Source organism: Culex pipiens, chromosome 1 (genome assembly GCF_016801865.2).
Source record: "Culex pipiens pallens isolate TS chromosome 1, TS_CPP_V2, whole genome shotgun sequence".
NCBI lineage: Eukaryota > Metazoa > Arthropoda > Insecta > Diptera > Culicidae > Culex > Culex pipiens.
Window position 1 is genome coordinate 4,171,867 of NC_068937.1, and position 23,163 is coordinate 4,195,029.

Consider the following 23,163-nt stretch of genomic DNA (forward strand, 5'->3'; position numbering starts at 1 on the left):
AAACTGTCTGTTGTTGTTGTGAAAATGTGGTTGTTGTTCTTTAATCTCGTCTATCCTCACTGAATTTGAGGAAAACCTCTCCTTCCTCTGTCGAAACATGTTCCCGTTTATAGCGTCAAACTTCTTACAAAACTCTTTCATTTTAGGAATGTCGGAGATGTTAGCGGCAAGCATGGCGATTTGGCACTCCTCACGCGTGTTTCGGAAAAGCACCTCGAACTTCCGCTTATCATCCCAAGGACTCGACATATTCCTGAAGATCCGGACCATGTCCAAGTAAAAGTCCTGGAACTTCTCTCTGGCACCTTGTTTCCGGTTGCTGGCTTGACGCTCGTAAACATAATCCATGTCGACAGGTAAGAACTCTGCTTTCAACTCCTCTACTAATCTCCTCCAAGAACCCAATTCGTTGTTTCCATTCACCTCCATAAACCACGTTCGTGCCTTGTGAATGAACAGGTGGTGAGCACTCAGAAACAGTTCATCCTCGGAAAAGTGTTCCGAACGCGCGTTGAACTCAACTTCCTTCAAGAATTCATTCAGCTTTCGTCCGTTATCCATACCATCGTAATGAATCGCCCACTTGTGAATCGGCAAACGTTTATTCACCATCACTCCCCCGTGTGTTGACGCTCCATTCACGTTTGGTTTATCGTTGCTTTTTGTACCTTCCGATTCATTTGAACTCGTTTCTACGCTACCCTTTTGTTTTAGCCAATCCAAAAAATCCTTCTGGTTTGACTTTCCTTCTCCTGAGTTCTTCTGGGTATTACTCTCCGCGATCTGGGTACTGTTGGCGGTTTCGCAAGGCTTTTCCTTCTCCTTCTGGGTTGCCTCCAACATCTGAATCTGATTCATCAATTGGTGTACTACGATAATGAGTTCCTTGTTTTTAGCAAGAAGCCTCTCCTTCGTAGCATTATGTTGCACCTTGTTATCATCACCAGTACCTTTCTCATTCTCTTTCTCTATCTGTCCTTCTTCACTCACCACATCCTCTCTCAGCAATTTTGTTAAGCTTTCATTGACCAAAGCCAACTCAGCTGCTCTAATTACTGGAAGGTGAGAAGTGAGAGAGTAATATGTATTGAGTAACTCCATACATACTCTCGCGAGTGTCGCTATGCTGGTCAATTTCCTCTCATCGGTGACTCTCTCTTTGAGACGCATCAACCGGAATAGGAAATGAACCAGTCTCGTTTTGTATACCTGAGCGGGAGCTCGTTGTGATCTACTGCTCTCCAGATGTCGTTCAATCCAACTCAACTTATCATCACATACTGCTAACTCTTCATCAACTGATACACCAACAAACCGAAACTCAACATTTAACATACTTTTTTCTTCTTTCAGACGAACGCGTAATGCTTGCTCCTTTTGACTACGCGAAGCCTCTTCATTCATGCTACGTGTCCTCAGTTCATGGTCCAGCTCATCAATGGTCAAGTGAGCTGTGTCCATCCCATGATACAGTGCAAATAGTTGGTTTAAATCCATGGCAGATTAAGGAAAATCAAAGAAAATTAGAAATTTAAAAGAAATAAATAACAAATATGAAACGACACAGACAAACGTCGTAAAATTTAAAATAAGTGCACCTAGATCAAGCGCAAAAAACTAGATAATTGGAAAATGTACCTAGAAATTTGCTCAGTCACAAATTGTAACTTGCTCTTTTAGATTAGAAAACTAGAATTTGTTCACGCACTTCCTAGAATGCAAAATTTATCTGCCTGTTGCAGAACGCAAATAATTGAAAAACCTAAAATTTGTTCACGCTCGTAAAAGCTAATTAAGAATCACAGTTTCTAACTCAATCAATCACTCAATTTTGAATGAGACTAATGATCATCAATGGATCAATAAATGACTATTTCTGCTCGGTGTTTTATTTGGTTGAGATGAAAAGATGACTGCAGTGCACAGATGAAGAAATGTTCCGGATTTTTGTTGCTTGAATTTACAGTTAGTATACTAAATTGTCCGACAATTGATCTTTTTAAGTTGAACCTCTTCTCTGTTGGCAGTCTCTCACTATCATTGACAGAACTCCAAGACCCCTCAAATGCAAATTTATTCGTCAGGTAAATTCGGTCAAAAACAGCCGTGCAAGTGTGACTTGTGAAATTGGTAGAGTGCACTGGGTACGAAACAGGGCGTTTTCCCAGAGACCTCGGCGAACACCTTATTGAAGTAAAACGTGTATCCTGCACAAGTAGCATAAACTGACTTTTAAGTTGGGCGCCAAAGTGTAACTGTTGGGTCTACTAGGGTGACCCTCTTAGTTATTTCATGCTACAAGGCAAGGGGATCGAAACATAAAACTCAATGGGGTGAGTGGGTGGTCCAAATAACTCCCTCTTTGAACCTCAGGGTCGGCATAAATTATGCTCACGAGGCAGGAAAACACTGGTGTTCGTCTTGAGCTAAACTCCTCGGTTTACTCGTCAAAATTGTCACGTTTATTCGTCACGGCTTCCTCCTAAACCTGACCTTTCCTTCCGTCCTAACCCACTTTCTTAATGTCTATCTCCTACCTTAACACTCTTTCTTCCTTGTCCGTGGGCGGACCTGCTGCTCGGGGCCCCTCAGCTACTGCTGCCGCTGCTGCTGGATCTGCTGACGCGATCGCTGTCTCCGACCTCGGCCTGCTCGCGCTGCTCGCTGGCCTTGGGGTTGTAGAGTCTTGGCCGGGAGACGAGACGGATAATAAATAAAAGATATTACTGGCGGCTAATAATTTCGTTTATTGCCGCCACCACCCGTGCGTCCGTCCGACTTACACTCTAACTCAGACATACCCCAACCTTGATGACAACTATAGTTGATCTGTTCTCCCTGTGTTGTCCTACTACCAGGGGCTAGACTCTGACATCCCCCCCTTACTTCAGAATAGTGTTTGACGTAATATTTATTTTACATTTAAATCTGAATCTCGATCTGAATATACAATCATCCTAACACTACCTGGATCTGAACGCAAAGGTGGATTTTATTCTTTTTGTATTGACATCAAAATATTAAAATTATTATTATCCCATAATATTTGTGAACGGTTGATGTTTGCTCCTCCTTCAATCGACGATATTGATTCGTATGTCTGAAACACATAAGAAAAATGGTCAGAAGTCATTTAGCTCCAAAACGTCATTTGTATACTCCCTCTTTCCATGTAGTCATGCCGACCATTGTTAATTCCTGATCACATCCTAAACGTCTAGGTCGTGGAGTCCCAACCGCTCTCGCGCAGATGCCCCCTCCATCAATCTATCAAATAAAAACATTTTTTTTTTAAAGCCGCTGATAACCAACGCTTATAGTCCATATCAGCCAAACCCATGCAAAAGGCAAATCACTGCTAATGTTGAACCAATGTGATGCCAATATTAGAGTTTATACGGCATGCAGCCTAAGCATAAAAAATCAAAATTATTCACTCTAAAGCATTGCCTCGGCGTTCTCGATTGCGAGATTCCTACTAGAAACTAAGTGTCCGAAGGCATGATTGTTGAGGCAATTGCAAACCTCTTTTTACGCCTTAGCTTCCATCCACCCCGGGATTCGAACTGACGACCTTTGGATTGGTAGTACAAATGCCTAACGACTCCACCGAGACAGGACCCAGGTGGACGACTCCTATACCTGGACTGAGATATCGACCTAACTTCTAGGTTAGACCGGGCCAGCATTTACTTCTCCGTTCGACGAAAACCGCGATCAGACAAATCTCGTCTCGAAAAATGCCACCGGAACCTTCTGGGATCGAACCCAGGCCGACGCTTACTCCTACACCACGGGTTCCGGATAGCCTAAGCATACTGTGTGATTATTATGCGTGTATGCAGTATATACGAAGTGATTAACACCTAGAACTAATGTCTGTCGGGATTCAGGAATATTTTCTCGAAAACATAAAATAAGACCACTAGAGCTCATGCCCGAAACTAATAAACGTTGACTTATTTTCCACCTAGCCGCTCAAATTATGTTGTAAAGAACTCGCCTTCTTTGGAACCGAGCATTCAATGAATCTTCTTCGGTATACAGCAAAACAATAGTTCCTTTATCGACATCATTCCATTTTTGGTACCAATCTGCACATTTGCTTGTATTTCTACCATGAAAATATCTTCCTTTCTAGTAACTCAATTCAATGCAAACACTTTTGTTTGTCAAATTCTTCTCATTGCTGCGATTTTGGTATCTCAAATTAACGATACAGAACACTTGATTATTTTCATGTCACGCACACTATCTTCCTTTAATTTAACCACTCATCTTATGTATAATCGGTACTTGTCCTTGTTTGATACGTTGTGTACACACACTAAGTCCACTCTTTTTCCAAACCTTTACAGTGAACAGACGTCTATCCGCTAGGCATTTAGTGGACCTCAACAAGTCCCTTCCCCCTCAGGCTTTATAGTAGATACTCACCAGCCATCTCTACGCCAGGCATGGACGAAAATCTACAAGCCTCATCTTCACCAGACTTTCCAGTGAACATCCACAAGCCATCTCTCCACCAGGCATTAGCGGACGTTCACAATCCTCTCCCACATCAGGCCTTACAGTAGACATTCACAAGCCATCTCTACGCCAGGCATGAGCGAACATCTACAAGCCTCCTCTTTACCAGGCTTCCCAGTGAACATTCACAAGCCATCTCTCCAACAGGCATTAGCGAACGTTCACAAGCTTCTCCTACAGACTGTCTAGGGGAAACAGACTGGCCGATGCAAAATAAATAGGCACTGGCAACGTATGTTTTGTGCTTGCAACACTGCCAGTTTTGCTGGGCGTAAAGGGCGTTTGGTGTCCAGCGCGTTTGGATCTGTCAAACATTGGCCAAACTGTTTCCTAGACAAACTGTAGCTTCTCCCACAATAGGCCTTACAGTAGACATTCACAAACCATCTCTACGCCAGGCATGAGCGAACATCTACAAGCCTCCTCTTTACCATGCTTCCATGTAATTATCCGCAAGCCATCTCTCCCCCAGGCTTGAGTGGACAATCACAAGCCTCTTCTCCCACAGGCCTTACAGCAGATATTCACGAGCCATCTCTCCGCCAGGCATGAGTGAACATCCACCAGCCTCCTCATCACCAGGCTTCCATGTAATCATCCACAAGCCATCTCTCCACCAGGCATGAGAGAACAATCACAAGCCGCTTCTCCCCCAGGCCTTACAGTTGATATTCACAAGCCATCTCTCCGCCAGGCATGAGTGAACATCCACCAGCCTCCTCATCACCAGGCTTCCATGTAATCATCCACAAGCCATCTCTCCACCAGGCATGAGTGGACAATCACAAGCCGCTTCTCCCCCAGGCCTTACAGTAGATATTCACAAGCTATCTCTCCTAGTGCCTCCCCCGGCACTAAGCCATCTCCCGGCACTAAGCCATCCTCCAGCACTAAGCCATCCCATCGGCACTAAGCCATCCCCCGGCACTAAGCCATCCTCCGGCACTAAGCCATCCTCCGGCACTAAGCCTCCCCCGGCACTAAGCCATCCCTTCGGCACTAAGCCATCCTCTAGCATTAAGCCATCCCATCGGCACTAAGCCATCCCCCGGCACTAAGCCATCTTCCGGCACTAAGCCTTCCCATCGGCACTAAGCCATACCCCGGCACTAAGCCATCCCACCGGCACTAAGCCTCCCCTATTTTTGATGTAGTCTATAGACAGCAATCTCATTATAATATTAGCACTACACTTATTATCCATTCGTTTTATCGATTGATACTCTGCTTTAATCACTCACATAGCACCTCATCTTTCTCTTGCCACACGATCACTTAATTTTCCTTCGTTTACAGTAATGTCAGTTCATTGAATAAACTAGTAAATATCCTTTGGCCACATTTCAATTTTACCCTTGCGTGTCACCTAATAGAGTTTAGTTGTTTTGCTGGCCGGTACAAAATTTAACCTCAACCGCAGTATATGTATATGTAGATAATTCTATGAAGTTTCACCAAGCAATACATGATCCTCTACGACTTTCTATCAGGGTTCTAACAAAGCTGAACATTCTAACATCATTCTAGCAGAAATGTGTCACTTTTCTAGCAGTATGCTGACAGAATCAGCGCAGAAGAATATTTCGTGACTGAGTTAAACCTCTGTAATCATCAAAATGTATTAGTCACTTCTCGTTACAGCTAAACTACAGACTCAACCAATACTACTTGTTTTAATAACTTAACCATTCTTACTTCACCTAACCCAAACTGATAAAGTCTGTTCATCCAAACAAAACATCCTCACAACGATTAACTTATCTCCACGTTAAACAAGATTCTGCTATATTTCAAATTGATTCTAAAATATAATTAACTGAGTTCTTAAAAATCGAACAAAACTAATAGAAACTGGGCAGCGAAGCGAATGACCGCGCAGGTTACAGCTGCCGGAAAATAAAAACTAACACCAACAAAAATAAAAGACTAACACTTAAAAATAAATAATGCTTCATGACAAATGGACAGTGTGGTACCGCCCTAACATTATACCACCTTGAGTTTGACAATCTGGTTCGTGCAACCTAATTACATATGGATCTTGGGGCTAAGCATCAGAGTGGGGTGGGGAGTTGTTGTGAAGTGCGCGAGCGGATAGACCCTTCGATGGGTCACCACAGACAGCCACGAAATACGACCTTAACATCAGCAATCAGATAAGAAACACTCCCAAATGCATTGCCGTCGATATTTACCTAAAAATTACTCAATTCCGTCGAATGTGCCACCACTCCAATTTGGGTAGCACCATCAACCACACAACAACACAAATTGCGTGAATCCCCGTCACGGTACAGTTGGTAAACACCAAAAGTTTACAGTGGAAGCGCTGTACGGAAAGTTTGCCGAGGTGCGGCTTTCGAACCTCCACAAAAAGTCCAGAAAAAAAACCTTGTTTCAACCTACCGCAATATTAGTGCCCTTAGTGACTCTCACCTACGTTTGTAGTATCCTTGTTTCACAGACATTCAATACGCATTCTCTCACACACACACACACACTTCTCTCTCTCTCTCTCCTTGTGTTAGCCTCTCCTCCTCTTCCGGCCAACGACAAATATACACAACACCTTACCAAATTTGATCCAATCCTGCGGCTTAAAGCTAGCACTACTCAATCACTTTTTAGTTTCTCCTCGTCGCCAATGTAGAGTCTTGGCCGGGAGACGAGACGGATAATAAATAAAAGATATTACTGGCGGCTAATAATTTCGTTTATTGCCGCCACCACCCGTGCGTCCGTCCGACTTACACTCTAACTCAGACATACCCCAACCTTGATGACAACTATAGTTGATCTGTTCTCCCTGTGTTGTCCTACTACCAGGGGCTAGACTCTGACAGGGGTGGCTTGTCGTGGCCGTCGGCGTTCCGACGCACGGGTTGATGCTGCTGCAGCCTTCGCTTGACCCTCGTTTGCCTGCCCTCTGCGCGTCCTCGAGTTTGTTGACGGACTCGAGCTTCAGCAGTCCCCGAAGGTACCGCTGGTCTTGCCCGGTTTCCGGCGCAGGGTTTGTTGATGTAGGGCAGGTCTTCGGGTGTGGCTCGTGGTTCCCGGATGGAGGACTCACACGACTCAGCATGAGCGGCTGGTCGCTGATCGTCTACACCGGCAGTGGTTACGGTGGACGGGTTGGGGAAACCACTGGTGAGCCACGGGTAGTTCCGGGAGATCCGAGTCGCGGATTCCGGCTTTTGTAGCTAAAACTACGGGGTCCTGTGATGAGATGGGGGAACAAGATGGCGGTTACACTGGGCGTTGGTTTCGGGGCACGGATCAGGGTTGTTGGCGGGTTCACGGGTTTACCTGGATGTCCTGGGGTGTCTTGCACGGTCCTTCCGTGTCCTCCGTGAAGTCCTTCTCCTTGGCGAGTCGCGGCACTTCACTTAATCACGCCGCGGAGCTTTAAGCGTAGCTCGGACGGCTTTCTTCGCGATCTGTACGACGCGTACACTTTCCGATACACCGGGCAAATGGCCGATCTACGGCAGGACATGGAACCGCGAACCTCTGATCCGGCGAAGTCCCATATTTCGCCCCATCATCATCATCATCATCCTTTTCGCCACGGCTACCAATCCTTGCGATCCTCTTCGGCCCTCTGGTGGTGGCTAGCGGCGTTACTCCTTCTCATTGGCGATCTCATACGGGGTGGTCGCGCCCGCTCTCCGTGGGTGACACAAACCGAATCGTCTCACTCTCAACGAACACACTCGCTAACCTGCCCCTGTGTCACTGGAATTCACTCACTACACACCCACTGGTTACAAGCATAATTGAAACATGACTTCTCTTGTCTTTATACGTTTTAACCGTTTGTACAAGAGACTTATTATAGAAACATGTCGAAACTTGAAGATTTTGAAAACGGATTCTACCTAGACTGCTTCAGTTAGTATGGAAGGCTACAGTGCATTGTTGTAACAACTTATTGAGATGTTCTGGGTCGTCCAAGAACTCCTTGGAGTTAAGACCGGTGGGTCTACCGCCGTAACAAGCAAGAGGTCGGTGATTTTTTACCAATGATTATAACCGCATAGCTTCAGTGAGGATCGTAGACTACTTTGTTAATGTTTTGAAATATCCTGGGTCATCCTAGGACTCACTGAAGTTAAGATCTGTGGGTCTATCACCGTGACAATCAAGAGATCTACCTGTTTTGACCAAGTTCAGTGCTTCAGTCAGTATGGTAGACTGCTTTTTTAATGTGTTGGGATGTCTTGGGTCATTCTAGGACTCACTGGAGTTAACAGCAACAGATCTTAACTTCAGTGAGTCCTAGGATGACCCAGGATATTTCAAAACATTAACAAAGTAGTCTACGATACTCACTGAAGCTATGCGGTTATAATCATTGGTAAAAAATCACCGACCTCTTGCTTCTTACGGCGGTAGACCCACCGGTCTTAACTCCAAGGAGTTCTTGGACGACCCAGAACATCTCAATAAGTTGTTACAGCAATGCACTGTAGCCTTCCATACTAACTGAAGCAGTCTAGGTAGAATCCGTTTTCAAAATCTTCAAGTTTCGACATGTTTCTATAATAAGTCTCTTGTACAAACGGTTAAAACGTATAAAGACAAGAGAAGTCATGTTTCAATCATGCTAAAACATATCAGAACTTATAGTTTTTGCTGATACGCGTCGAATGAAGTCAAGATGATCGAAATCCATAATAAAATAAGGATTTTATGAGTGATTTTAGAAATAGCAAAAATACGATTTTTTGTACATTTTAACCCAAAATACTCAAACTTCAACAACTTGTAACTTTTGAACCCCGGGGTTTAGAGAGTTCGTCCAGAAGACTTTTTTTCATGTCTCGGCGAGATCTTTCGAATAAAGTTTGTCCCGTTCGTGTACATCGTTGGACCAGCTCTCATACAAATTTGCCCATTCTCCTTTCAATAAAAAACGAAAAATATTTTTAGTATTTAAAATTACCGGTGACATTTTAAATAAAAAAAAAGTGTGATTAAAACTCTTCAAAATATTTATTTAAATTAAAAAATCAAGAAAAAATTTAAAAGCTGTTCTTACTAGAAGGTAAATACAGTAGTTGTTCGGTAACTGGGCTGAGAACGTAGCCCAGTCACCGAATGTTGCTCGCTAACTGGGCTGAACGAAAAATCACGAGGGGACCACCGATGCATAATATTTTCCAGATGAAATATAGAAATAAAAGTTACTCAAATTTATTTACAATGATTACTTTTCATTTTTCTTTAATTGTAACTTGAAATTAAACAAATGTTTGAAAAAAGTTTTTTATTTATTGAATATGATTTTTGCATCCATTAACCCCTCGGTCATTTTGGTTTGTTTTGGTTTTTTGACGTTTGTCTGCTTTTTAACTGGGCTACGGCTCAGTTATCGAGCGCGCAGTTAAAAAGCAGCCCAGTTTAACAACGCCCAGTTACCGAACAACTACTATAGTTGTAAAAAAAATGACAAATTTATTGTTTCAACTGTAAAAAATGGAAATGGATTTCTAATGGCAAAAAAAAAAACACTTTCAATTTTTTTCCAATTTGCCATAGAAGTTTCAAAAGTCTTTTGAATTATGTCACACTAAGAATCGATGTTCCTTCCCTGTTGCACTTACAAAACCGGAACAACCTTCCCGACTTCTTGCATAATAAAACTGATAATCCGATTAAGAGCTAGTAGTTTCGCGTGTCGATAGACTTTTCCATGCTTATTCCTTTATCTACAGAACGAATTCCGTCCAACATTACTGTGCAAAGCAAGCGAATTATGCAACCAGCATAACAATGCTTTCAATAAGTTATTCGAGAAATTATTCTTAAGGACGTAATTTTTCCAGCCGATGGATTCCGAAGAAAGTTTACCGCAAATTGCAATAATTTGATTACGATCCAAGCAGTCGTCCGGGCCGCAAGAGGTCGCGCCACACAGACAGGTCACTTTGATTGACAGTTTGAACCCCGCGCGCTGACCTGAATAACACAAGTTTTATGTCGCTGACTGACGTCAGCGACGACAGGTTTCGCGTTCTGGAATGCTCTGAGTGAACCTTGTGCGGGCTAATCCTGTTACGAAACGGTTGGTCTGGACAGAAATGGACACAACAGAAGACTTTGTCGCTTTGGGAGACGGGGGCCGTTGGGAGTTACGTGTCTACTTTGTAAATATTACGGCATTTTGAAGGGGGAAGCCAATGAGACTAGATTGGAGTTCTTTAAGACAGTTGAAATGACAAATTAGTTGCACGTAAACAGCAGTTACGTTGATTCGATGTAAATTTAGGCGTCTCCATCTGGACGTCATGACATCTGTCAAATACCATGCGCCTCCACGAATGTTGAGTTTTCCTTTGGAACGCCATCGAAGCAAGCGTTTAAACATGTAAACAATGCTGAATGCAGACAATGTCAAAAGGTGCAGAAGAACACAAATCGCAGCAAGCGCATGCGTTTGTTTGGGCCATGTTCGTCACTACGTGAATGATGCCAAAAAGTTGGGACGTAAAACATCATCAATCAAAACATTGCCCTTTTGGCGAGATGACAGGGTCAAATTGATGTTTTGAGTCAAATTTGTTTTTTTTTTCAATAAATTTAAATGATAACAACATTAATCTTGTCCAGAGTGTTGTTTATTTTTGAGATCTTTTGGTGGAAATTTGGAACCAATTTCCAAATTTGGCCCTGACATTTTAGAAGTAATTACACCAAAAGCCTACTTTGCTACTTTGCTTGACACGTCTCAGTTTCTCTGAGGAACAATGCATCAAAGGCAAGGAAGTTGGCTTTTGTGAGACGGGAAATTGAGCGCGTTTCCAGCATTTGAAGCGTTTCGGGTAGAGGAAATTTGTGAGAGAGAATTGCATGTTGTTCTCTTCAGAAGGATGACATCACTTTACGTCAAATGGATTAAAAAAAGTGTTTTTCCGTAGAACTTTTATTCAAAATGATTTTTTTTAACTGTTTACAAAAATCATGAAATACATAATTTTGGTTCTTTATCAAATTCCAACAATATTTTTCAAGGGTCGCTCAGAGTTGTTTCACAGACAATCAGACGTAAATTATCGATTGTTAGCCAAACTAAAGTAGTCGAAGCTTCTTGAAAATTGAATTCTAACGTCAGATTTGGGCGCATTTCACTCAGTGTTTGAAATTTCAGATAGTTTCAGGCAACTGTCAAACGCATGTGCGATGTGGTGAATTTAAAATTGCCGTGGTGAGTTTCCAATTCCGATTTGACGGTTGCTCGTTCAATGAATTTTTATTGGGGAGTTTCACGTCTTATTGTCTATAGCTTCACACGTGCGAGTTTCCGCAGAGTTTCCCACCTCTCTCAGTTCGTTCTCTCCGTGTAGACACTCAACTCCAGCCTGGATTACTTGGATTGCTCTGGAGAGAGAGAGTATCGAAAAAGATTTTCCACCACAATTTTGACATACACAGACAGTAGGCAGAACCAATCAAAACCAGATGGAACCGGAGGCAATCGTGTGTCATGGCTTGCTCGGATTAAGTGGCAAATACTAAGTGGAAGCCGACATTTGGCACAAACGACGTGAAAATCGTGCAAATCGAAGCAATACTAATCGAACTAAAGTGGAAAAAGTGGGAAATTCGTTTCTGGTGTCGGGGAAAATTCTCGGAGGTTTTTCTTTATTCGCTTGTTAACGAGGGTGTGTGTGTGTGCGTGTTTTTACTGCACACGATTCTTAAGTAAACACGAAACAGATTTCCATTCCGCTGGACGGTGAGGTTATTGCTGAAACGAGAACACACTTTGCTCAATTACACGCTTAAAAATTGTGGAGTAAAAAGAAACGACACGCCACCAGGAAAGTGCTAGAATCGATATAAATTATTCATTGGCGTACTGTGTGTGCGTGTGTGTGTACTTGAGAGAGTAATGCACTCGCTAGAAACGCTTTCAAGTTGGTCGGATTAATCAAAACAATGCTGGCAAAAGGTCGTAAAAAGTGTATATTTTCAAGACGAGCAATAAATCATACTTTTACGACGCAAAATTGAGGGAAAAAAGTACTCAAAGCGGAAACAGAACTTCAATGAGCGATCTGCCAAATGATAAATGGTGCAGATAACCGCAGTAGGCGAGAAGGGGAGGGTTGGAAAACTGAGGAAAAATTTAACCTATTTTTTCCGCTTATCCATCAATGACACAGCCCAAAACAAATCGTAGTAGCTCACGCGAAAGAAAAAGAAAAAAAAAGTTGACTGTCCAAGTTGGCTAGCATACATGCAGGCGAAGCCTCCTTAGATGGGTGAAGTGGCCTACATCCAGGCGCTCTGGACGAGTCTGGATGGGCCTCTTGAAATTTTGTGCGATAAGATTTTGCTGAGGTGTGCGTTGATAGCACTGAATTTCATTTTGTTGAGAGCACAATTTGAGTGATTTGATAGGTTTTTATGTCAAATTCACAAAACATAAAAAAAAAGAAAACACAAAACACCAGATAACATAGATTTACAGTTTTAACCAATTTATCAAATTTAACAAATTTTAGCAAATTAAGCAAATTTCAGCCAATTTAACAAATTTAAGAAAATTTAAGAAATTTATCAAATTTTAGCAAATTTACCAAATTTAAGCAAATTTAACAAATTTTAGCAAATTTAACAAATTTCGCAAATTTAACATATTTAAGGAAATTAACAAATTTAAGCAAATTAAACAAATATAACCAAATTTAACAAATGTCAGCAATTTTCACAAATTTCAAAAAATTGTAGCTAATTTAACAAATTTTAGCAAATTTATCAAATTTCAGCAAATTTATCAAATTTCAGCAAATTTAACAAATTTCAGCAAATTTAACCCTCTACAACCTAACCCCGCCTATAGACGGGCTTCAATCTAAAAAATCGCCAAAAATCCATTTTCCAACCGATTTTTGATCTTTAAAAAGTATTGGAAAGAAGAACTGTTAAAATTTTAGAAAATTTCAGGGTTGGGAGTTTAACTTGTTTTATGTGACTTAGCCAGTGTTTTAAAAAATGTCATTTTTTTAGGGGTCAACTTTGGCTGTGTTTTTTACTAACATTTCCTATACTTTCAGTAAAAAGAAGTATGCAGTAATTTTTGTAGTGTCCCAGACTCTGCCTCTACGCATTTTTTCGCAATTTAAATGATGATGGTGCCATTCTATAGCAGAAAATGTGAAAAACATGCAAAAAATTGAAAAAATGACTGTATAAACGTGAAAAAATTAGATTAGATATTAGATGGTAGAATAGGCCAAATAGGGGAAATATACCCATTTTAATCACACTAAGCCGTTCGACCAATTCTCATCACTTTTGCCGTTTCTGCTATTAAATCAACATTTTCAGATGTTTCAACAATGGAGAGTTGCTTCCTCACTTTTATTTGAGCTATTTATTACTTTGGATCAGTCAAAAACACTTTATATAAGCTGTAATTCATGATCAAAGTGCTGATAGGCCGATAATAGAAATAGGCTGAGAAAGGGTATAGTTCCCCTACTACCAAAAACAAACATAAACTAAACAAGATAAATGCAAATTAAAATACTAAAAAAAAAAACAAGAAAAACATAAAACAAGAGAAGTAAAGTTTTTCGTAGAACAAAAGTTGCTCAAAATGACCTCCTGAACACGGGAAAAATAAATATTTTCGAAAAAAAATTGGGCAGTAGAGGGTTAACCAACTTTAGTAAATTAAACATTTTTTTGCAAATTCAACAAATTTTAGCAAATTCAACATATTTTTGCTTGAATTTTTGCTATTTAAACAAATTTATCAAATTTTAGTAAATTTAACAAGTTTAAGGAATGCAAATTTGACAAATTTCAACTTTTCGCGGTACTGTACATTGGAATTTCACAAAAATTCTAAATATTTTCATTTGATCCGAAACAAGCTTAATATGATTTTAAACCCATTTAAAATTGTTTTCAGTCGATTACACCTATATTTTCATAAAAAATTTTGAAGATTTTTGAAAAAAAAAAGTTTGCCCCCTGATTTTTCGGACCAATTTTGAAGGGGGAGCGACATAAACTTTGAAAAATATTTGCAACGGCCTTATCAAATTTTAGCAAATTAAACTCATTTTAGCAAATTTCACAAATTTTAGCAAATTTCATAAATTTTAGCAAATTTAACAAATTTTAGCGAATTTTACAAATTTAAGCCAATTTAAAAAAATTTAGCAAATTTTATATGTTTTAGCAAATTTAACAAGTTTTAGCAATTTTAATACAATTTAGCAAATTTAAAAAATGTCAGCAAATTTAACATATTTCAGCAAATTTAACAAATTTAAACAAATTCAACAAATTTCAGCAAATTTAACTGTTTTAAAATGGTTTTGTTTGCAAATTTAACACATTTTAGCAAATTTAACAAATTTTAGCAAATTTAACATATTTTAGCAAATTTATCAAATTTTAGCAAGTATACCAAATTTAAGTGATATTAGCAAATTTTACTAATATTAACAAATTAAAGCAAATTTGAAATTTTTATAGCAAATTTGACAATTTTTAGCAAATTTAACAAATTTTAACAAATTCAACAAATTTAACAAATTTTGGCAAATTTAACCAATTTTAGCAAATTCTACTAATATTAGTAAATTTGTCAACTTTTAGCAAATTTTAACAAATGTTAACAAATTTTAACCAATTGTATCAAACTTTAACAAATTGTAACAAATTTTAAGAAATTGTAGCAAATTAACAAAATTTATGCAAATTTAACAAATTAAGCAAATTTATTTTTTTTTAACAAATTGAAAAAAATAACAAATTTAACAAATTTTAGCAAATTTAACAAATTTTAGCAATTTTAACAAATTCCAGCAATTTTAATTTTTTTTAGCATATTTAACAAATTAAAGCAAATTTAAGCAAATTTAACAAATTTTAGCAAGTTTGACGCATTTTATTAAATTTAACAAATTTTAACAAATTAATCTTTAAAAGGATTTAACTTAACAAATTTTCACAATTTTACGAACCTTTTTTTAGCTGCTTTTACGAATTTTACGAATTTACTTTTTTACATTAAACGCATTGAACGAATAACATGAATTTTATGAGTTTAACAAATTGAACCAATTAAAAAAAATAGAATATAACGAATGTCACAAATTTAACTTATGTAGCAAATTTTATTTTTTAAGGTGAACGAATGTACGTCGCGAATTTAAAAATTTCACAGTTTTTCAGATTTTAGAATTTTAAGAATTTTACAAAATTTACAAAGCTTATGAACCGTACGAATTTAAAAAAATACGCTTGTTCCAAAATGTTAAGGCTGTTATACGAATTTTTCGAAGTTTGTAAATTAACGAAATTCTGAATTTTACGAATTTGCGAGTTTTGCAAATATTTCTTATATATTTTTAACGAATAGATTTTTTTTTTAGAATTTTAGGAAAATGTTGAACTTTAGAAATTTTGGGAGCTTTAAAATCTTAGAAATTTTAGAATCTTAAAATTTTTAAAATCTTAAAATTTAAAATCTAAGAAATTTAAAATTATTAGAATTTCAAATAATTTTTCTATTTAAATTTTATAATTGTAACTTTTTAGAATATTAGAAATTTGAAGGACAAGCATTTCCCACTCACATTACGCCTAATGACAACATTCGCGGATCCCCTGAACAAATATCGTGGGATCAAAAATACAAAATTTGGCGTTACGTAATAATGTCCCCCCTTTCCCGTACGCAGCCCGTTTCGATGTGAGTTCCAAGTACGCAACCTTGATCATGAGCTACATCGCGGAGGAAAAAATCAAACTGGCGGGCGAGGACTCAAAGGACCGGCTGTACGAGGCCAAACAGAACCAGAAGGCGATCAGGATTCTGACGGTGGCCGCGTACGTGCTATGCGTCTCGCTGGTGGCCATTATGCTTTCGCTTTACTACGTCTTTCTGTGGGACCCGAGCACGACCCGGCTCGCCGCCAAGACTCAAACTGTTGGTCCGTTGTTATGCCAAATTCAACTAGGTTTTTTTGTTATTTTAGCTAATTTAATGGCTTTTTTGGCTCTTTTTAGCAGACAACATCGTCATCCCGGACCACCTGGCTATCCAGCTGGCCAACAAAAGCGAAGTGCCGGCGGAATTTTTCTACACCAACCTGTACCGGAACCTGATCCACAGCAAAACCATCAAGGCCCGGAAGTCGACCGCCATCAACGAGTCCGCGAACCTGACCCAGCTCATCCGGCTGTACCACCTGCAGCGCCAGCAGCTGGAACCACTGGTTGAGCCGCCGGACGGTACGCAGCCGCAGCCATCGCAGGATGTCATGATGGCGGACGAGGACGACGGCGGAGACGATTACGAGCAGAGCGGAAATTACGGTCTGTACTCGAACCACACCACGATACAGCTGGACCAGGACGAGGAGCAGCAGCAGCAGCAATTATAAGCCTACTCCGTTTTGGTGCCGATGAGCAAACGTCAAAATTGAAACAAAGATGGCCGCCACTCGAGCGTCCGAAGAATTGCACCGATTGATACTGTTTTTCTATGAAAAATTTAGAAAAAAAAACATTACATCATCTGCATCTCCAGCAAATACTCACACGACAGAGTCAGAACCACTCACGTAAGCTTCCCGGTTTGTTCCGGAAGTGGTCAAGTCTCGAAATACTGACTTTAAACAAATTAAAAATCAATAACACGTGGTGATAAACACATGGCACTGTACTCTTTTTGCGGTCAGTAAAAAGCAGCTGAAACTCTTACAATTGTGGCCTAAATTTGGAAAACTTACACACTGAAAAGAAAATCGACTTTTGCTTTAAACAAACCACCCTACGAATTCCAAAGATGCATCAAAGTATTATAACCTTAATTAATATTATTATTATTGTACACTGAACAGTTACTTGAGAAGCTACAAATTCACTTGCTTGAAGCAGCAGTTAAAGTAAAGTAAAAAAAAAATACAATTTTAACAAACACATTTTCAATAAAACAGTTGAGCACCCCACATTCATAAACTTCATGCAACAAAAACGATGTTAGTTGAAAATATTAGTCTAAACAATTTAACAGACACACACACACCCCACTTTTACAGCTTACGAAATAAGAGATGAAATGAACGCGACGGCAAGGATTTGAGGGGGTCAACAATTGAACCAAAGAACGAAGTAAACAATGAACCAAAGGGTTAAAAAAGTAGTGAAATTTTAGAAGTTGTTAAGTTTAAGAGGCGAAATAAAAGTTTAAAGTAAGGTGAGTCCGTGATTTATCACTGTTCGAAAATCCATCGCTTATTTTTTTGGTAACAAATAATTACAGATCGTTTTATTTCGCTAAAAAGGCATCCAATTTTTTGCGTCTTTTAAAATCGTTTGATTTGGCCACCCTGTTTATGCCGATAGCTGTCAAAAAAGTCCCACCTCTGTCTAATTACCTTACTCATCGTCGTCGTCGTCGCCTGCTTCGTCGCCCGCTTCCCCGCCGTACTGCCGGTCGATGATCGTCTTCAGGCACTCCCGCGTGGACATCCGGTCCAGATTGCACAGCTCGCTAAAGTCCAGCTTGGTGAGATCGTTCGCCACCTGCCGGAGTCGTTCCTCCTTGATGATCTTCTGTGCCTTCCTGAGCTTGGCCGACGAGGTGGCCTTCTGCAGGTAGGACGTCACGCGGGCCCGCTTCACCTCTTTCGCTTCGTGGCCGTCGTCTTCGCGCAGAAGGTGAGCGTTTTCCTCGAGAATTTCCTTGATTCGTTGTCGTGCCTTGGAGCGTTGCTTCCGGGATGGTTTCTCCGCGGGTTTGTCACGTTTTGGGCTAGCTTTTGGGGGTGGTTCGTCAGCTGGTTCGTCGTCTTCGTCCTGCTCTTCATCTTCATCTTCGACTTCCTCTATTGCTTCGTCTTCGTCGTCAAATTCCTCCTCCTCCGCCGCTCCAACGACCTCTATGGGTGGGAATTCCGGATCGGCAAAGTACCCGCTCCCACCGATAGGTGTCGTCGCCTCCTGCAACACGTCGTCAAACGTCAACCGGATGCGATTCGGATCGACTTCGTCCCTGCGCTGCATGATAAAGATGCACGGCTTCGTCTTGATCTTGACCGGAAGCACCGACTTGTACTGCAGCCCGATGCTGTTGAAGCACTCGACAAACTCCAGGATGTCGTGCGTTTGACTGAGCAGTCGCATCTCGTCCGAGTACTTGTCCCGGGCCTCGGTCAACAGGTAGTGGAACTGATGCAACCGGTCGTTTCCCGGCACCAGGTGCTCCTCTTTGCTGTAGATCCAGTCGGAGTTGATCTGCGAAAACCGCGACACGCCACTCTGGGCGGCCAGATTGTCAATGTGAACTGTAACGCCCGTTTCGCCCGCCGCCAACCGGTGGAATCTGCAACGGAAGTGCGATCGTTAAACGAGTTTGACAGGTTGGCTGCGTCCATTTCGAGCTAGTGTCAAAGTGGTGTTTGTTTACAAACAGTTTTTTTCGTACCTCGAGATGGCGACTCCACCGGGATAGTTGGTTCCGGCCACCAGCAGCAGGAACATCGTAAGGAAGGCATTGCCGAGCAGGTGGCCCATGGCCACGAACGCCATGCACTTGTTGATGATGGTCTTTTGCCGGTTGATCCATCTGCAAAAAGGTGGGAATTAAATATCTCGAGAAGAAGCTTCCGGGAAGTGTCTTACATCCGGTTGCAGGCACAAGCTGCGGCCACATTGAACAGAGGAAACACGTAGATGATGAACCGGAGTTCCTTGTGGGGAAGTGTCGAGAAGAGCAGCACAAACACGATCGCCGGGATGACCAGCGATCGTATCCGGGTCTCAACGTAGAGCCCAAATGGCACAAACAGAATCGACAGTCCCATGGCTCGTGGGAGCGCGGAGTAGATGTACCACAGAAAGGGTGACGTGCCATACTCGGAGCTCTTGTTGAGGATGGTGTTGAACCAGAACACTTCCGCTTCCGGCCAGAGGAGCCGCCGCCACAGGAACGAATCTACGGTGACGGTCAGCGCGACCAGGAGAATTCCGGCAGGGATGGCCACTTTCAGCACGGTTTCCAGTTTAACCCGTTTGTAGTAAAGATCGTAGAGAAGGTACAGTCCCAGCAGCATGGCCAGTTCCGCTCGGAAGATAATAATGGCCGCTCCGGAGCACACGAGGAACAGCTTCATCGATCGTGTCATCCAGTAGTTGATGGCCAGTAGGACCAGCGGCAGGGCCATAATGTTTGGCAGTGGGCGGCTCATGTAGAACATAAAGTGGAACTGGGTGATCGTGATCATGATGTACCACAGCGACACCGACACGCCAAGCCGCTTGTGGATCGTGACCCGGAGCTGGTTCCAGGCGAACACGACAATACCGGCCAGGATGAAGCGAACTGCGGAAGACATCTTGGTGAGTAATTCTCAAGGGGATAGACACTTAAAAATTCTGATTTCCCACCTATTTTGATGAATCTTGTCACAAATGACAGCTCGCGAATAAGATTGATTAAAAAAGGTGGGAGCGAATAAAATCACGTTGTTCACAACTCAAGATTAAATATCACAGCCTTGAGCGTGCAAAATGTCAACCAAATCGTGAATTGTGAAGTTCACGCCAACAAACAGCCACCTACCGACGTACTGCATCCAAAATTTGTTCACTTCGAAAAACTCGAGTGCGGTGGCCACTGGCGTCGCCAGGCACGTAACCACCATCGGGCCCAGGAACGACCGCGGAACCACCCCGGGAAACTCGAGGTGGTCATAGTCGGTTATGTTCCACCTGTGGTACAGCAGGTCGTGAATGGCTTGCAAGTTGAAGCTCTCCTCGACTTTCGTGAACGGCGTGTAAACGCAGTGGGCAGCTGCAATCAAGAACACCAGCAAGGCCATCTTTGACGTTATTTCCGGCTACGAGCAAAATTCAAATCCAACGTAAATGGCTGCAACACAAAAGCGATCTCAGTAACCCAACTGCACTATCTCCCAATCTAGTAGGCCGCCTACCTTGCTACTGAAGCGTGGCTAACTCAATAAGAGTCTATTTTCACCTGGCCTGGGGGACGTCACCCGGGATTACGCCATATCCTGGACCGACCCTCGCCCCAACTGCAAAATTACAAAATAAAACAAACCGTAAAACAAAAGAAAACAATACAAATTTAGCAAAACCTTATTCAAAAAAACTCGGCACGCGAGACAGAGAGGGTGGCCCCTTAAAATAACCAAAATTGAACAAAAATATCCGAGTCGGGCAACTGCTGCACCGGACGAGACGTACCGACGACGGCTGCCACCAGAGAAGCCGGGACAAAAATAAACATTTCGCCGTCACCGGGGATGACGTTTCGGGGCGCGGAGTCGTCATAATAAAACGTTGGATGGTTGAGTGTCGGATTGCGACAGAGTGTGATGCCCCTGTCGGACAATGGAGCGCTTGGGCGGGTTGGATGCAATGTTGTTTGAAAGTTTGCGGATTTGATTTGACAGTTTCTTGTTGGTAAACATTCAAAATTTTGTGTGTTTTTTTAAGTGATTTGTTTTGGATTTGTTTACATTTCTTGACTCGTTCAACAAACGTCAAACCATACAAAATTGTTGTTGAATCTTTTCCGAAACAGAAGATCTTTTTCGGAAGCAAGTTTGTACTAGTTTGACGTTTGTCAGGGAAGTCGAGAAGCTTGGTTTTTTTTCGGACAAGGGGAGTGACACTTTTTTGCTTTTTGTAAACTCAAATAAAATTCTGGTTTTGTCTGACTGCAATGTTTGCTTTTTAACTGCAAATATTATCGCGGGCGTTAATAATTCGAGTCCACGCGCGCTGGTATGACGCAGAACAATGGCCGCATGACAGCCGCAGAACAAATTTTCGGCTGTTGTCAAAGGTTGCCTTGAGTTTTCAGCTGACTTTTTTGGAAAATATTGGAAACAAACCAAGTTGACAGCCAAATCAACACGGAATTTCAGTTCAACTTGCAGATTTTTACACTGTTAGTCGAAGCCAAGAAGAATCGTGATTTTATCTCGCAATCAGCAATACAATTGTACAAGAAAGAAAATAATATTTAGCAAGTTGATTGTTTACACAATTCACAATACAGAGCGGATTCGGACAAGGGGAGTGACACTTTTTTGTTTGTACTCAGCAATCAGTTTCAAACCATTGGGGTTTATGTTATTTAAAAAAAATGTTTAATGTTCATAAATAATGTAGTAATCTAAAAAAAAAACAAATATAATTTAAAAACGAATAAACAAACAAGTCCATGGTTTCACCTGTCAAATGCCATTATGGAAATTTAACACTAATTTTGCGCCAAACTAACAAACGGCTCGTTAATTTTCAAGTATCGCTCCTTCAAACACATGGACACCTCCGTAAGCCCTATGACCCAACCCGTATGAGGGACAGCAAAGTTCTCACTTTTTTTTTCTTCCACCCAATACAATAGAGAAAGAAAGTGAAAAAAAAACCTGCGGCTCACAAATAGAACTGAAAACCACTTGTTAAATGGTCGATGAAGAATAGTTACATGCTTGACGAGTTTCAAGTGATGAAAGGAAACGGTCATTAATAATTCTTCCTCTTTCTCTCTCTCTGGGTTGTCCCTCTCCTTACCCGACAGACGGTTCCGAGAGAGTTGGCCATGCGAAGAGAGCTCTGGAAAGTGGCGAGAATAGAAATAATTAGGCTTATATGGTTTATGTTCTGTTTTGCTTGTTCGAGCCCCTTACATATGCAAATCAGTTTTCTTTATTTCTTATGTTTCTTTTTAAAAACGGAAAACGCAATCTTGACATCTGGTTTGGCGAGCGAAACGTCATTAGCGCGTCCCGCCAGCAAAACATGTGCCATTTTAAGGGCCCACAACATCATCAATTTAACCACAAAATTCCGCGAAAAGTCCGCGCAACCGAGGGGTTGCTGCTAATAGCGCCCGAAATTCCACAAAACTCCGAAAATAAGATAAAAAGTATCAAAAAGTGATCATTTTTCTCCCCCTCGAGACGTGTCTCACGAGACGCCCTTTTCCTGCGCGCTCGACCTTAGGCCTTAAGAGCCAGCCCATCCCCGTAAAAAAAAATCCGACTTTTCGCATAACTAAGTCGGGTCTAGTCGGGTGGTTTCGGCCGATTCGTTGGCCAACGAATCGGCCGACCGGGCAACAGACTTCTGTGTAATCTTTACATAAGCGTCTGGTGGTAAATCGGTTGTCGAAATCGGCCGACGAAATCGGTTACAAAAACAATCGATTTTTTACCGATTTAGTCTGTGAATAAAATAAAATCTGACTCAACCCAATTTAATCGGTCTATTCGTAGGCCGATTAGAAATCTTACTCCTGACGAATCCCGACTAAATCGGCTAACTGGTTGGTTGTTTTTGATTACCCGATTTTGAAGGGTGTTTCGTTAGGTCGAGAACTGTCAATTTTTTTACGGGGATGACAACGCACTGTCGTCGTCGCTGTCCGCGTGACATATGACATTTATTTATGACATATGCACCGGGGAAGGAAGAAAAATAGACACTGTTTTTCGTCGTATCATCGCGGCGAAAGAAAGACAAAACCTAACCTTTTTTTTTTCGTTGGTGAAACTTTTGCTTCTCGATTCCTCGCTATGTAAATGAAAAACAAATGATGCCCTCGTATCCATTTAACAAAAGAGA

At 41.3% G+C, this 23,163-nt stretch overlaps 2 protein-coding genes across 4 annotated transcripts; one reads left to right on the forward strand and one right to left on the reverse strand.

The window, feature by feature from the left end:
* The first annotated feature begins 11,985 nt into the window (after nucleotides 1-11,985).
* On the forward strand, nucleotides 11,986-17,762 carry LOC120432220 (uncharacterized). Of its 2 annotated transcripts, none has more exons than XM_052708975.1 (3): nucleotides 11,986-12,350; nucleotides 16,236-16,490; nucleotides 16,570-17,762. In XM_052708975.1, exons 2-3 carry the CDS (start codon nucleotides 16,277-16,279, stop codon nucleotides 16,941-16,943), a joined length of 588 nt encoding a protein of 195 aa, XP_052564935.1. In that variant the 5' UTR covers nucleotides 11,986-12,350; nucleotides 16,236-16,276; the 3' UTR covers nucleotides 16,944-17,762. The 2 variants fall into 2 exon arrangements, with proteins under 2 accessions (XP_052564935.1, XP_039453327.1); XM_039597393.2 differs by having other exon boundaries at nucleotides 12,073-12,194; nucleotides 16,239-16,490.
* Nucleotides 17,763-17,796: 34 nt separating this feature from the next.
* On the reverse strand, nucleotides 17,797-20,819 carry LOC120432219 (probable Dol-P-Man:Man(7)GlcNAc(2)-PP-Dol alpha-1,6-mannosyltransferase). 2 transcript variants are annotated; one of them, XM_039597386.2, is made up of 6 exons: nucleotides 20,773-20,819; nucleotides 20,499-20,600; nucleotides 20,126-20,434; nucleotides 19,186-19,885; nucleotides 18,989-19,129; nucleotides 17,797-18,886 (listed from the first exon to the last, which is right to left on the reverse strand). In XM_039597386.2, the coding sequence occupies exons 3-6, from the start codon at nucleotides 20,382-20,384 to the stop codon at nucleotides 17,941-17,943; spliced, it is 2,046 nt and encodes a 681-aa protein (XP_039453320.1). In that variant the 5' UTR covers nucleotides 20,385-20,434; nucleotides 20,499-20,600; nucleotides 20,773-20,819; the 3' UTR covers nucleotides 17,797-17,940. The 2 variants fall into 2 exon arrangements, with proteins under 2 accessions (XP_039453320.1, XP_039453321.1); XM_039597387.2 differs by having other exon boundaries at nucleotides 20,664-20,784.
* Nucleotides 20,820-23,163: the final 2,344 nt, after the last annotated feature.

Excerpts from the sequence above, each read along its gene's own strand:
- LOC120432220 (XM_052708975.1), top strand. The coding sequence starts at position 16,277 with ATGAGCTACATCGCGGAGGAAAAAATCAAACTGGCGGGCGAGGACTCA. Across the intron at positions 16,491-16,569 it reads CGCCAAGACTCAAACTGTTG|ACAACATCGTCATCCCGGAC; the intron begins GTCCGTTGTTAT and ends TCTTTTTAGCAG.
- LOC120432219 (XM_039597386.2), bottom strand. The coding sequence starts at position 20,384 with ATGGCCTTGCTGGTGTTCTTGATTGCAGCTGCCCACTGCGTTTACACG. Across the intron at positions 19,886-20,125 it reads ATTTTGGATGCAGTACGTCG|TTCGCTTCATCCTGGCCGGT; the intron begins GTAGGTGGCTGT and ends TGTCTTCCGCAG. Across the intron at positions 18,887-18,988 it reads GGTGGAGTCGCCATCTCGAG|ATTCCACCGGTTGGCGGCGG; the intron begins GTACGAAAAAAA and ends CTTCCGTTGCAG.